The sequence below is a fragment of the Carcharhinus amblyrhynchos genome, chromosome 9 (assembly GCF_965287045.1).
Source record: "Carcharhinus amblyrhynchos chromosome 9, sCarAmb.v2.hapA, whole genome shotgun sequence".
NCBI lineage: Eukaryota > Metazoa > Chordata > Chondrichthyes > Carcharhiniformes > Carcharhinidae > Carcharhinus > Carcharhinus amblyrhynchos.
The window spans coordinates 27,059,564-27,075,082 of NC_137332.1; the positions used below are offsets into that span (position 1 = coordinate 27,059,564).

Consider the following 15,519-nt stretch of genomic DNA (forward strand, 5'->3'; position numbering starts at 1 on the left):
TTCACCTTAGCTAGTTCCTCTGACACTTAGGGGCAATTGAGCATTGCCAATCGGCCTAACTCTCACATCTTTGGAGTGTGGGAGGAAACCGGAGCACCCAGAAGAAACCCACACAGACACAGAGAGAATGTGCAAACTCCACACAGACCGTGACTCAAGCTGGGAATTGAACCTGGAACCCTGGAGCTGTGAGGCAGCAGTGCTAACCATTGTGCCACCCATGTGTTATATTCTCACACATGCATTCCAATACACTACCTTAATTTGAGAAAAACATTAAAAAACTGGAAATGCAAAGTAAGAGGAAGATAAGTATAATCTTCGAAAAGGCATCAATTTGAATACTTTCATTTTTCACCCTTATGTCAACAAGTCTTTCCTTGAAGAGACAGTTAGTGAATCTATGGCACCCATTATAATCCCATGCAATGTCGATGAATGTGTGAGTGAGTTTATGCTGATCAGGAGCACTATACTTAACAAGCTCATCGAAAAGGCAGCCTTTTCATTCAGGATTTATTTTCAAAGATTTGTGAAATAATTCTTCGAATAAAAATAACTTTGGACTCATGAAATTTTGGTTTTCAGAATTTGTTTTTTCTCTAATCTATTGTGCCAAATCAGGGAACCAATTTTGCAGACTTACCATATTTAGTTCAATTATTTTAGTTTTCTTTCACTAAATTTTAATTGCATGACACATATATGATGTTACAATCTGTCTAAACTTTCAGCAAGGAGTCCTTCTTACCTGCCGGAGTGTTCGATCTCCATTCTCTGTAGCAGGGCTGCCATCTGACCCGTTACTGCTCCCAGATTGTTCCTTCTCATTCAAAAGGGCTGTAGCATAGGCTAGTGTGTCCTGTAATAAAGCATGATCAGTCTCAGGATTGCCAATCTTAACTGTGGCATTTAAATATGGCTCGAATTTGATTAGTGATATTTTTCCCCCAAAATATTTCTCTAATCAAAAGCCAAGAGAAGAAATAAAGCTTATTACACGGCTTAGCTTATTACAAGAAAATCATATCTCTTTAAGACAGCAGAAATTGCTACCCTACAGTGATCTGTTTTGTCTAGCCTATCCTAGTTATTGTCATATGGAGAATTGAGGAAGCTGAAATACCTGTGCGGAAATTGTGCGCTGAAATGTCTTTGCTGTTGAAGTTTCATTTGATATGTTGCTTTGTGGGGCCCAGTAATGTTCAGACATCTAAATAGAGAGAAACAGAAAAAGATAAAGGCAATTCAACTATATATATATTCTACAAGCTGCATCAGTCTCAGGGTACAGGGCTACCTCCCAAAGTGATTAATGTATTTTAGGAGGGCTTCAATATTTTCTAAAGGCTCCAACATGGAACCCAGCCAAGCACTTTTCAGAAAGTCAACAGATCTTGCATCAATAAACAACTTTGAAGAATCAGATAATTTACCAATCCCACTGGAATATCTGAAATGTGAAAATAGTACACTTTCTTCTTTACCTGGATGTTGCCTCTATTTCATTTGGAGCATTTATTGTTGTAGAAATATTACAATTAATTGCAGCATCAAAGCTAGTTTTCCTTAGTTATGTAAGGTTTATTCAATTCACTTCATTCTGAAATTATATACAAAACACTGGTGGGTTACAAATAGTCTCAAAAGGAGACCTCAGTCAGTCCTCACCTTCTTTTGCAACCATTGCACAGCCCAGCTCCAGTGGTGAGGATGTTCCCGAAAATAATCCTTAGCAGCTGCACATCTATTGAAGAGGGAAGTAAATGCTTATTACTTACAGTTTTTTGGAAGATGGTAGAAAACAAAATCAAGATTTTTTAAAAAATCCAGATAGCTAGATAGCTGCCTCTGGGATCCAAGTTTAATTCTGAATTGTATTGGTTAAACTGCAAGCTTGTTTTTTCTGAAAACTGCTTTAAGTTTCATTTTAGGAATAAACTGGTGGAATAATTATCCTTGGGTGATGACAGCTGTTTCCAAGTTAGTCAGAGGAGAGCCACTGGTAGAACGAATGGGCAGTTACTTAACAATCAGATACCAAACTTTGCTGGGTTTTTCATTCAACCTTAAGTAGGACTCAACTGGAATACAAGTTAAGACATAAGACAGGAGCAGGATTAGGCCATTCGGCCCATCGAGTCTACTCCATCATTCAATCTTGGCTGATTGGAGAAACCTTTCTCCTGCCTTTACCCTGTAATTTTTGAACTAGTGTGTGGAGGTAGACTAGAACTTAGTGAATCACCTCAGTTCAACAGTTCAATAAAAACACTGAACTGAGTGACTATTATATATTTCTTGAATCACTGTCTGTGCAGAGCATGCATGTTCTCTCTGTATTTGCTCCAGGTTTCCTCCCACAGTCCAAAATACATGGTAGTTAGGCACATTTGGCCATGCTAAATTCTCTCCCAGTGTAACTGAACAGGCACTGGAGTGTGCCAACTTGGGGATTTTCACAGTAACTTCATTGTTGCCTGACCAAACTAAAATCCCCTACCCTTCCGGGGACCATATCCCTCCATTCCCATCCTATTCATGCATTTGTCAAGATGCTCCTTGAAAGTCACTATCACATCAGCTTCTATTACGTCCCCTGGCAGCAAGTTCCAGGCACTCACCACCCTCGTACATCTCCTTTAAATCTTGCCCGATGCACCTTAAACCTATGCCCACTAGTAACTGACTCTTCCACCCTGGGAAAAAGCTTCTGACTATCCATTCTGTCTACGTCCCTCATAATCTTGTAGACTTGGATCACCTTGAGCCTCTTACAAGATCCTTTTTTCCCTGGAATGAACCTCCTCTATTTGTCTTTGAATGTTAAAGTGATTACATAAATGCAAGTGGTCCATAAGGAGCTAGCAAAATCAAAGCTCATCTTTTCAAATCAATTTTAAGTTTAAAGCTCGAGTACTTACTTTTGAGCCAATAGAACCAAGAATTTGATACACTGGTAGCAGCGGCTGCTGTCAACATTGTTACTCTGGTGCATGAGCGCTGTGGAAATGGGGGAGAACTATTAATAATTTAAATCTAGATTGCAGCGAGAGTGGCAGAATGTGCTGCTGGACACAGCACAAGTTACAGATTGTTCACACAGGACACCAGTTATGTGGTTAAGCTAGACTGTGATAGCCACCAGCTGCGTGCACAACACTGGGTACATACACCAACACGTACACACCGTGCATAACAGTGGGTACATACACCAACACACACACATACACACACCTAACACACGATTCAGTTGGTTAAAAAATATTTAAGAATGTACCTATTCATGGCTTAATGGGTAAATGCAGTGCTAAGTATTTCACACTTGGAAGGCTGAGGTTGAATGCATGTTATGTATTGAGTTTTTATCAGCTCAGTTAGAGGGGTGATCTCAGCCAGAGTAACAGTATATAATTGGCCTAAGCTTCCAAAGAGAAAGGGCAAGAGGAAAACAACAGCCTATCATCTCATTTAAAAAAAGTGCAATTGGATTGTCAGGTTTAATGTGATGCCCTTTGGCGAGATAATCTGGCAATGCTCAATGTAAATGCTGCAACACAAACAGTCCTAATCAAAGTAGTAACTGACATCCTGTATGACCATGACCATGACCATGGCATATCATAGCTCCTTGGTCTCATCTAGGTTTTGACTACAACACCCTCCTTGAACATCTCTTCAGAATTACCCAGTTCAGTTGAATTGCCCTCACTTGACTTCAAGTCTTACTTATCCAATCACAACAAGATGGCGGCCAATGATTTTTCTTTCTACCTCATTGCCTGTGGAATGCACAATACAACCCTTCCTCTTCATCATTCACATGCAGCTCTTTAGTGTGATCACAGAAATGTAGGATCAACTTCTACATATTCTTCGCATCTAGCTCAATCTCTCTGCCACCTCTTTCAACCTTTCCACTGCATTGCTGTGGTCAGACTGCTTGCTGATATCCAATTTTGATAAAAATCAGCATTTCCTGCAACTAAAGCACTATAGATCAGGAAGGTTCTAGATTCCACTATCTGCTTGTGTAGAGTTAGAATTAGGAGTCATGGTTTGAGGACTGAGTTGAGGAGAAACCTCTTCACCCAGAGAGCAGTGGATCTGTGGAATTCTTTTGCCCAGAGTGAACCGTCAATTACCCAGGGGCATAGGTTGAGAGTGAGGGGGGAAAAGTTTGAGAGAGATGTAAGGGGCAGGCTTTTCACAGTGTGGTGAATGCCTGGAACTCGCTGCCAGAGTTGGTGGCAGAAGCAGATTCTATAACAATGTGCAAGAGGCATCTGGATAGATAAATTAATAGGCAAGGAATAGAGGGATATGGACCACTCAGAGGCAAGAAAATATTAGATTAGAAAGGCATCTGTGTCTTGATGGACCAAAGGGCCTGGTCCTGTGCTGTACTGTTCTTTGTTCTTAAAGATGGGGAAGACTGAAGCTAGCTTTAGCCTTCACCACAAATTCTATAAAATTGACAATGGCTCCAAACCTCTCTTGACAGTCTCAGGATGAATCAATTTGATTGCAAATTTAACATCCTATCCAATTCAAGCTTCTGACTCCATCTTCTCTTCTATCTTCATGGCGACCCACATTCCGTTAATCCAACCATAATCCTCTTCCATCAGACATTATTATTCAATGCTCTCTTGACTAGCATTCCACCTTTAGTAAACATCCACTCATCCTTAACATTGCTACCCTATCCTATCCAAACACCTCGTCATTCTAGTTCATTATTTCCATTGCTTTCAATCCTCCAAGTTTCCAATTTAAACTGTTCATTTTTATGTTTAAATGACTTTATGGTCTTACTCCCTGACCCCCAAATTTCTGTAAGCTGCTCTGGCCCAAAAGGCATCCATCAAAACACACAATTTGGCTCTTGTGCATTCAACCAGCCATTGAAGGCTACACCTTTAACTGTCGGTCCCACATTCTGAAATTCTCCGAAAATCTTCCACCCCTCCCTGATCTTCCTTAAGATCTCGCTTAAATTTCATCTTTTTGACCCAGCTTTTGATCATCCCTCCAAAAATCTCCTTTGATGCAATGTTGGTTATTGCCCAGTTACACCTTTATGAAGTACCTTGGGATGTTTTCCTTGTTAAAAGTGATATGTACACAAGGTGATGCTGCCTTTGGGAGAATTATATGGGGACTAGCTCCCTGAAAATGATGCTGAAGATTGTCAGCGTTGCAAAACTGAACCCTAGTATAAGTAACAACATTTAGTGGGGAAACAAATAAATGATCGGGGGAGTGAAAATAAGTAACAAAGGCATACCTAGTAGACCTTTATCTGACTCGAAAGCAAACTTCAAGCGACGAGATTGCAATGGATCTTCAATGACCTTAGAGAGGGGAAAGGAGAATAAGTTACCAATAAATACTTTCTACATTTACATAGATGATCTGGAGGGGGTTGAGTGTAGGGTAACGAAATTTGCTGATGACACGAAGATGAGTGGAAAAGCAAATTGCGTGGAAGGCACGGAAAGTCTGCACAGAGATCTGGATAGGCTGAGCGAGTGGGTGAGGACCTGGCAGATGGAGTATAATGTTAGCAAGTGTGAGGTTATCCACTTTGGTAGAAATATTAGTAGGAGGGATTATTATTTAAAGGGTGAAAAGCTGCAGCACGCTACGGTGCAGTGGGACCTGGGGGTCCTTGTGCACGAACTGCAAAAACCCAGTCTGCAGGTGATCAAGGTGAATGGAATGTTGGCCTTTATAGTGAGGGGGATAGAATATAAAAGCAAGGAGGTCTTGCTGCAACTGTACAGGGTACTGGTGAGGCCGCAACTGGAGTAGTGTGCAGTTTTGGTCGCCGCATTTGCGAAAGGATATATTGGCCTTGGAGGGAGTGCAGAGAAGGTTCATGGGGCTGATACCGGAGATGAGGAGGTTAGCCTATGAGGAGAGATTGAATAGACTGGGTCTGTACTCGTTGGAGTTTAGAAGGCTCGGGGGATCTTACAGAGACGTATAAGATAATGAAGGGGATAGATAGGGTAGAGGTAGAGAGATTCTTCCCACTTAGAAAGGATAGCAGGACTAGAGGGCAAAGCCTCAAAATAAGGGGGGGGGGGGGGGGCAGTCTAGATCGGAGATGAGGAGGAACTTCTTCACACAAAGGGTGATGAATCTCTGGAACTCTCTGCCCTTGAAGTGGTGGAGGCTACCTCGCTGAATATATTTAAGTCATGGGTAGATAGGTTTCTGACAGACAAGGGATTTAAGGGTTATGGGGAGAAAGCGGGAAAGTGGAACTGATCCACTTCAGATCAGCCATGATCTTATTGAATGGCGGGGCAGGCTCGAAGGGCTAGATGGCCTATTCCTGCTCCTATTTCTTATGTTCTTACATATTGGTTCTTCATCTCAGGGTGGGTGGGCTCCTGCAGCATTGCCAACTGGCCACCCAAAGGTTAAAATTGATTACTTTTTGTACTGTCAATCACCATCGTCAACTGTGCAACATGCCAGCCAGTTACTGTTGCTTCTGGCCAGAACAAAATTGAAGCCACAATTAAACAAAATTCATTTACTTTATAACAATCATTCCTCCACATCATTTGTTAGCGTAATCCTGTTTCTTCATTTGATCTCTTTCTTCCTAGATAATCTGTTCCGAACTCTGGAAATACTATTCTGAAAAAAAAAAATGCCCGAGGGTCCCACTTTCACTTTCATAAAGAAAAATGGTTTGGGGAGGGATTGGAGGAAGAGGAGCCAGTCCCAAGTCTTTTCTACAGTAATTTTGGTATGGGATGAGTTCCATGATAGGACAAAGAAACAAAGAAGCACTTAAGGAAATTGAAAACCACAAGTTGTTTGACCCACTTTAACCATTTGCATTTTGACAACAGCTTGTGGACACCAAGAAGAAACGTCCACTGGATTTATCATCTTCTTGCACAAAAGTCTAAAGCAGGCATCGATTAGAACAGTATCTCACTTACCAGAATTTCATGCAGTAACTGGAAGATGTTCTTCAGTTCATGAGGTGGAGCTGTCTCCAACTGATTCTACGCAACAGGGAATAGATACAATAGAAGTAATGAAAAGCCAAACCAAACTGAAACTAATTCTCTAGTGAACTTCTTTTTAATGCTATTAGAAGCTCCTAATAAACACACAAATAGCAAAATAAGCAATCCTTCTCAGGCACTAAATTTGAAAGGATCAAACTTAAAATGCAGGTAAACAATACAGCGCCACAGTAAGAACATGGTACTTGAATCTCAAAGGCTGAGGCTGAAATCATGTTAATACTGCAAGGATAAAAGTCTGTCAAATTGCTGGGAATCCAAAATATAAAAGTGCATGCATATAATTGGGCACTAACCATGACTCAACGGAAATAGTTTGCCTGAATTAGAAGAACGTGGATACAAATTCTATTCCATGTGATTTAGACTGTGCCGAGGTTAAACCAAGGTTAATTTTTGTCTATCACATAGGCTGGATGGAAAAGATCCCATGGCATTATTCAAAAAGTAGCATGGGAGCTAGATGTGTGTGGATTTTGCTATTTTATAATAGTGATTATATTGCAAGGACTCTGTTCAAAGAACAGTGAAATTGAAGTGAAGTTTATTTATTAGGCACAAGAAAGACTTACATTAACAGTGCAATGAAGCTACTGTGAAATTCCTCTAGCACGGGAGGTTTGTGATGGGCACTGTATAAATGCAATTCATTTCTCACTCACTTTCAATATGGACTTCAAATTCTGATAGCTCAACTCCCACAAAGATAAGCACATTATTCATAGAGGGAAAGCTACCAAGACAAGTTCTTATGGTTCCATATATAGACAGAGATGGGAAGTACTTTAATCTAATTTGCCTGATGGAAAATAGACAGGTTTGTATTTGCTTCCAATTTACTATGTCATCTGACTTTACTATTGGCCAAGGCGTAAGCTGAGCATCTAATTAAGTTCTGTGCGTTTCCTGTTGGGTTAGAAGTTGCCGATGTACAGTTAACCTTCTCCAACTGGGATGTAAGATTTATGTTTATTTATTAGTGTTACAAGTAGGCTTACATTAACACTGCAATGAAGTTACTGTGAAAATCCCCTAGTTGCCACACTTCGGTGCTTCTTTGGGTACACTGAAGAAGAATTTAGCATAGCCAATGCACTCAACTAGCATGTCTTTTGGACTATGGAAAGAAACCCACACAGACACAGGGAGAACGTGTCGACTCCACACAGAGTGACCCAAACCGGGAATCGAACATTAATACCTGATGTTGTGAGACAGCAGTGCTAATCAGCGTGCCACCATACTGTCCCGTAAAATGCTACAAAAGGCTGCACTCTCTCCAAGATCAGAAGCGTCAGTTCAAGACAATAACATTTATGACAGGATATAGACTGTAAGATAGCCATAATACATAACCACAAATTAAGAAAATATTCCCAAATTAGTTCAAAACACAAGAAAAATCAATTGTTACTTTATCAAATGGTTCTTGACCCACTAAAGATGAGGGTGCATTCTTTTACTATTTCAGTTAACACAGGGTCTTCTTAAGAGGTTTAATTAAAGGGGAAAGAAAGCAGGCTTGTACTCGTTAGAGTTTAGAAGAATGAGGGGAGATCTCATTGAGACGTATAAGATGATGAATGGGATGGATAGGATAGAGGTGGAGAGACTCTTCCCGCTCAAAAAAGACAGTAGGACTAGGGGGCACAGCCTCAAGATAAAAGGGGGGCGGTTTAGAACAGAGTTGAGGAGGAACTTCTTCACTCAAAGGGTGGTGAATCTCTGGAATTCTCTGCCCGTTGAAGTGGTGGAGGCTGCCTCGCTAAATATTTTTAAGACGCGGGTTGATGGGTTTTTGATGAGAGGGGATTAAGGGTTATGGGGAGAGGGCGGGAAAGTGGAACTGAGCAGCGACAGATCAGCCATGATCTTATTGAATGGTGGGGCAGGCTCGAAGGGCTAGATGGCCTACTCCTGCTCCTATTTCTTATGTTCTTATGTAGATCAGTGCAGGTTTGAGTGATACTTCTTGCCAAAATTACTCGTTGACGTCATTGTCAAGGAGTTACCTCTATTCCGCCTCCACCATTTTAACAGGAGTCAGACGTTTAAACCTGAACAGCATAAGTTTAAAAGATTCACTAGATTGGGACATCTCAAGAAGTTGGTCATTTTTTTTCTCAGCTAAATGTGTAATCAAAGCCATTGAAAACCAAGTGCTTTTAACAGCCTCTGTTGCATTGTGTGGTGCAAAGCTCAAAGGAACAATACTCAACCTGTTCCCTCCTCTGCCCACATCATATTTATATCTTTGTTATCCTCCTCATTTTCAGAGTGCTCCTACTTATAGCATTCCCATTGTCTTGCCTTCCTCCATTTGAAGCATTTATCTAATTTTCTTTTCAAGATACAATGGCCTCTGCCTCCATCACTTCTTGTGTTAAGCACTCCATGCTCCAACAACCTTCTGTATAAATACATTTCTCTTAACCTCTTTCCTTACTCTGAATAAAAGCAGACCCAACACTGACCACAGAAATTCACAACTTCCAACTCTCCTCTAGCTTGAGCAACACCTATTATCTCTTGTCTATTGATCAACTTTCAATCTAAGTTGCCACATTTTCTTCTGCCATCTACCTGAATTTTAACAGAGTTCATCAAGATAGCACCGAAACATGGCAACTTCTTGCGAGCTGTGCCCAACATACCCGCTAATTCTTTCTTTTACTCTTGTTTTATGCTTCTAAAACTCGATTCCAAATGTCTCTACACCTTAGCTTTGACTGTAAACTGCATTCTGCACCCTCTCCTTTTCTCTTCTGTGTACAGTATGCTTTGTCTGTATAGGGTGCAAGAAACAATACTTTTCGCTGTATAGAAAGGCACATGACAATAATAAATCAAATCAGATACCTGGTCAAATGTCTTCCAACAGTTCATATCTACCTAGCTTATCTATCCAATCAATTCTTCAAAGGTAACTCCTAAATTTGTCAAATGTAACTTGCCTTCAACAAAGCCATGCTGACTATTCCTAATTAACCGGTGCATTTCTAAATGCTTACCACTTTTACCTCACAACACTGTTATTGCTAGTTATTATTAAATGTCCAAGGTGCCAGGGAAATATCTTGTATGCAACAGGTATGCATCTTGTGTGTTCCAATGTAGAGCATCTTTTCTATCACACTGGAAGATGTGGAAATGTTCCATGTTGAATCAAAGGTATCTTTTCACTTTGTGAGTAACAAAAGCAAAGGAAAATGCTGAAGAATAAAATGCTGTATCCAAATACTCATCATTTACCTTAATTGTTTGTAACACCTGCAAAGAGAAGTGTTCATTGCAGAAACAGCAGTAAGTCACCATCTCAGAGATGACTGACAAAGATCCAGTCAGCTCTCGCATAGCATACATAACCTGAAAAGAACATAAAAGCAACAGATAAAAAAAATTACTTCCTCCTTACAGTTTACCACAAGTTCATACAGAAGCGCAGGTCTTATTTTTAAACTTGTGTCAAGAATTCTAGCATTTATTTTGCTCCATTTTTACAGGAATTTGCACCTTCTGGATGGAAAGGCACAAGAGCTGCCCTCAGGTCTGTAAACATCACACTATACTAAGACTCTAGAAAATGCACGTCATTTATAAAAAAGGGATTTCAATATATAGTTTAATAGTTCCAGTTACTGATTTGATGATAACTATTTATATTTGCCTCTTCTCTACTTTTAGGACCACATGTAAACATTTTAAATACCACTTAACTCCCTACGTAGAGTTCTAGAGTACTAAAAAAAAAGCTGCATCTTTTCCTCGAGATTATACAATAAATACCTCAAGCAAGTAGGCCTGTCCTTCAGGTCTGAAGAGAGTTTCTACATCTTGGTGCAAAGGTACCTGTGGGGTTGGTGTATGCCATTTATACTGCCCAGGATCTTGAACCAAAAAACAAACATATTATATACTGCTTGTATTCTTCCACTTATTATTTTCCAATACAAGTTCTTTTGTTCCCAAATCTAAAGCACACAGCTAACATGAAGTGAATCACTTCTTTTTAATGAACTCAACATTGAATAATTCACATTGGGAGCAACTGACATTTAACTTAGAAAAGCAAAGTATTGACGCCAGTAGAACTTGACATTGCATTTACTATTTCCAATATTGCAAAGTTTTGGATTTCAATTGCAACATTTAATAGCTCACAGCAGAATCTACATAAACAGGGAGAGGAATGCATTGAAGTTGGTCTCTTCTGGTTACTTTCAATCACTCCCCAGTGACTGGGCAAGATGACAAATTGCTTAACCTTCCCTCCCCTGCTATAGACACAGTAAATGGTGCAAAACAACTACAAGTGAAGGGGGAAAAATTAGAAATTAACATTTTTTAAAAAACACTTCTTTGAGAAACTAAGAACAAGTTGAAGAAGAAGAAGAGCACTAATGGACAAGTTTCCTAACATGGTATGGGCAACCTCCGATATTATCATTTGATCACTATTTATTTACAAAAGAGTAATAAACTGAAAGCATCTACATTCATAGGATTGAAATCCCTACAGTGCTTGCTCTGGTTCAAACAGGAGCAGATAGCTCTCCATTTCTGTCCACTCCTGAAGAAATTAACAGTTGACAGGATTATGTTGAGGGCAATTTAGGAGAATTTCACCATCCCATTTGTGGTGATCTACTATAACGAATACCCAGCCCTAACAGCAGAGAGAGAAAGTCTGCATAAAATTAGAAGTCAAAGTAAGTGATTCTTTTGGATAGTGAAACATGGAGAACTGTTTACATAGGAGGCAGTAACAAGTTGTATATTCACTATCCATGAGGAGAAGTGGTAGATTAGGTACAGAAATTGCTTCTGTCTAGTGTAGGAAGGGCGATTTAACGATGCTCTTTCATACAGCAAATCTATCCTGCGAGTAACTAAACCACACAGATCAGAATGGTTCCATCCCAATATGCTAAGTTCATTTATCTGAGCCAGAATGTGGCAGCTGGAACTTAAAAGTCCTTAGAAATCCTTTGCACATTCTTCAGGTTGGGAAAAATGGCCAGAATTTCAATTCACAATAACATTCCATCCTGCAAAGGATGCATTTGAACAGCTTACACTCCTAAGACTCATATAAACAACCATTACTTGAGTGGTGGCATGGTAGCACAGTGGTTAGCACTGTTGCTTCACAGCTCCAGGGTCCTGGGTTTGATTCCCGGCTCGGGTCACTGTCTGTGTGGAGTCTGCACATTCTCCTCGTGTCTGCATGGGTTTCCTCTGGGTTCTCCAGTTTCCTCCCACAGTCCAAAGATGTGCGGGTTACGTTGATTGGCCACGCGAAGAAATTGCCCCTTAGTGTCCAGGGATGCATAAGTTAGAGGCATTAGTGGTTATAATATGTAGTGATATGGGGGTGGGGCCTGGGTGGGATGGTGTTCGGTGCAGACTCGATGGGCCAAAGGACCTCTTTCTGCACTGTAGGATTCTATGAGCCACCACAGTTCATGTAATATTGTTGAGTAATGTGTAGCAAAGCAAAACGTAAAATGAATTTGGCAACTTTCCCAGGAGTAAGCATCACTTCAATTTATTTTTACAGAGTACTACATTTTGCAATACAACTTCTATGAAACTTTGTTCTTTATTTGAATATTTCATCCTTTATCTAACCATTTATTTCTTCAAAATGGGTATTTCTCACCTGCAAACCATGCTATATTCCTTGCTTAAACCTCTTCAATGTTCTCACTGATTAGCTTATTGTCTGAGTGACTCACTGGCAGCAACTTTAACCTGGACTTCGGCTCATCCTGTTCCATTTCGTCGGATGTTCTTAACCTTCTGTCCCCACTCAGCTGCATCTTCTATACCCACCCTGATAATCTATCGCACAAGACCTCATTAACTCCAGGAATATGATTACTTATGGTGCTATCTTGGATCATGACATTTCATTCACCATACAGGTTTCCAATCATACTGGCAAGTCAGTTACTTCAGTCAACTTGCTAATCAAAGGTTTTACATCTATCCTCAAGACCCCACTTCCACTAAATCCTGGAGAGTCGCTCAACTCCGCAGATTATAGTCCTATTCTTTGATCATTTCCTCAAGTTCTGAGCAAACAATAACTAACATGGAATCTGAAGCACAAAGTTGCTCAAGGATCCACAATTCAATGATTCTTAAATTTCTGGCAACATTTTACTGACCGCAGACTTACACAAATTAGTCTCTAAAAGAAAGAAAACTCAACTCACCAACAGTCAACAAAGACGAAATGTCTGAGTGTAGGACTAGTGATGCCAAAGCGATATGAAGATACCAGAACTCACGGGCCTGTGCTGAGCTCCAGCGTCGATTCTAATAGAAAAACAAAGCTATATTTAGTGTTGAACAGTGAAGATTCATTTGGAGGGTCATGCCATTACAAGTGTGAAAAAGGTCAAATATTTCAGCAGCGAAGTATGATAGATGCTGGACATCTGAAATACTCAGCAGCATCTATGGAGAATGAAATAGTATTAATGCTTCAGATTAGTTTTCCTCAATCAAAACAGGCTTGAAGCATTAATTCTGTTTCCTGTCCTGAATATTGCTGGTGTCATCTGTGGTTATTTATGTAAAATATGACTACCAGCCTCTGGATTCTTCTTCTGCCTCATCCAAGGTTAAGAAACTTAGGAAAATGCCAGAATGCAATTGATTCACTGAATACAAAGACAGAGAAAGGCACCTCCAAGTAAAAAAATTGGACGTTTCATTATCTGACCAGGTTGAAATTACAACAGTGTTTACTTCACTGGCTAACTTTAGGGACACCAATTTGTAATATACAGCATTCCATAATAAAGTCTCTAAAAGGGCATCATACTTACTTGGTTGTTCTGCCTTGACGGACCTAACAGGAAACAAAGCATACGTTTGAATGCAGAGTGCTTGAATAGTAGCTGGCAGGCCTTGAAACCCTGAATGACAAGAAAGCGATCGAGAAGAGAGCAGAAAAATATCACAAAAAAGTTCAATCCACTTAATCATTTCACAATGAAAATACGGAAGAATATCTCCTGAAATCAAGCTACACGATATTTGACATGTAGTATTTTTGGAGAGGAGGAAAGAAAGAAAAAATCAAATAAAAGCTCTTTTGTCTTAAATTAGTCAAAGTCCCAAAGTTGTTAAAACACCAAAGTCAAAAACTTAAAGTAATGAGGCACCAATTCCTAGCTGAAATGCTGCAACAGATGCTCAGCAAGTTATGAAATAAAATGTAATTTATTATAATAAAAAATTTGAAGTTGTACTCTAAGTTGCTTCAAAGCTCACACACATTTTGTTTGCAGAGTTCTTATTGTAAAAATCACAATTGATCCTCAACTGGTGGAGTGAGCATCAGCTAGCTTGAAAACAATACTTTCAGATAATTCTAGCCTGGCTCCTTTTGCATTAGTGGACATACAAGCTCCCCTATAATTGAAAGCTTAATATTTGGAGAGTTGATAGTTCCTTTTGGTAGCACAGTTAAAATAGACTAGATATATACTTTACCTTCTGTACAAAGTTGTTGAAGAGGATGAAGTACTGGGAGCAATTTTTACAATTCTCTGCTACGTCCTTGTCAAGCAAGGCAAGTAGCACATCCAGTAACTGGTCCAATCCTTTGAGCTGAAGAAATAAACAATCTTTCTAAGAACTTTCAGTACAATTTAACCATTAAAATATACATTGTATTGCTGAAATTGAGCAAATGCATTGCTTGGAATAGAACTGGAAATTTTGTCACTGATTTGCATTATACTGTACAGTAATATTCTTGTCTTCTTATTGAAAATTCAATGCAGGAGTATCAAACTGAATTGACATGGTGGTCCTGTTTCTGATATCGTAGCACTCAATGTGGGCTCATCCAGTAAGTTACCTGGACATACTGGGGTAGAAATAAAGCTTGGATTCAGCCATTTTTAGAGTGTAAAGTGGGAGCAATGTCTAACATGTGTAGGCAGAAGAAGTTGTAACTTATCTGCAGCAATGACAAAACTGTCATATCTTATTAATCCTCACTGTATCAGGGTATACCTAATGGATGTTTGACATCAACCATGGATCGATTTAAATATGCAGAATTGGGTTTTGTACCTGTTTTAAAACTCTTCCAAAATGCATAAAAATGGGGGCCATGCAATCTGCAAGAACAGCTGTTTAAACTGCTGTAAAGAGTCCACTGCAGGACACTGGAAAATCGTGGGGGTTTTTTTACATCCTGTTCTGAGGAGGAGTAGTTCTCTTATTTGACAACACTACTGTGGACATCTGATGTCTGTACTTGGTCTTCAAGCACGTCACAACTCCACAGATTGCAGTTTGCAAATACAGGGCTCATAGATATCATTGAACAGTGAGTACCTTAAGTATCTATTGTCCCTCATTTGGTGAAAACTATCAATCTCTATTTAACAACACAGTTCTCAGATTTTAATTATTCCTTTAGTAGCCTCTCCAT

General features: G+C 39.7%; 1 protein-coding gene across 2 annotated transcripts in view; it reads right to left on the reverse strand.

Moving 5' to 3' along the window:
• usp24 (ubiquitin specific peptidase 24) overlaps positions 1 to 15,519 on the reverse strand; it is a 169,995-nt gene that overhangs the window by 8,174 nt on the left and 146,302 nt on the right. For both annotated transcript variants that reach the window (XM_080195353.1, XM_080195352.1), the window contains exons 56-66: positions 14,568 to 14,684; positions 13,898 to 13,987; positions 13,280 to 13,382; positions 10,845 to 10,945; positions 10,311 to 10,424; positions 6,969 to 7,034; positions 5,291 to 5,357; positions 2,925 to 3,003; positions 1,672 to 1,747; positions 1,127 to 1,213; positions 752 to 862 (exon numbers count right to left, since the gene is read on the reverse strand). In XM_080195353.1, the coding sequence (XP_080051479.1) occupies positions 752 to 862; positions 1,127 to 1,213; positions 1,672 to 1,747; positions 2,925 to 3,003; positions 5,291 to 5,357; positions 6,969 to 7,034; positions 10,311 to 10,424; positions 10,845 to 10,945; positions 13,280 to 13,382; positions 13,898 to 13,987; positions 14,568 to 14,684 (1,011 nt within the window). The remainder of the gene's footprint in view (positions 1 to 751; positions 863 to 1,126; positions 1,214 to 1,671; positions 1,748 to 2,924; positions 3,004 to 5,290; positions 5,358 to 6,968; positions 7,035 to 10,310; positions 10,425 to 10,844; positions 10,946 to 13,279; positions 13,383 to 13,897; positions 13,988 to 14,567; positions 14,685 to 15,519) is intronic.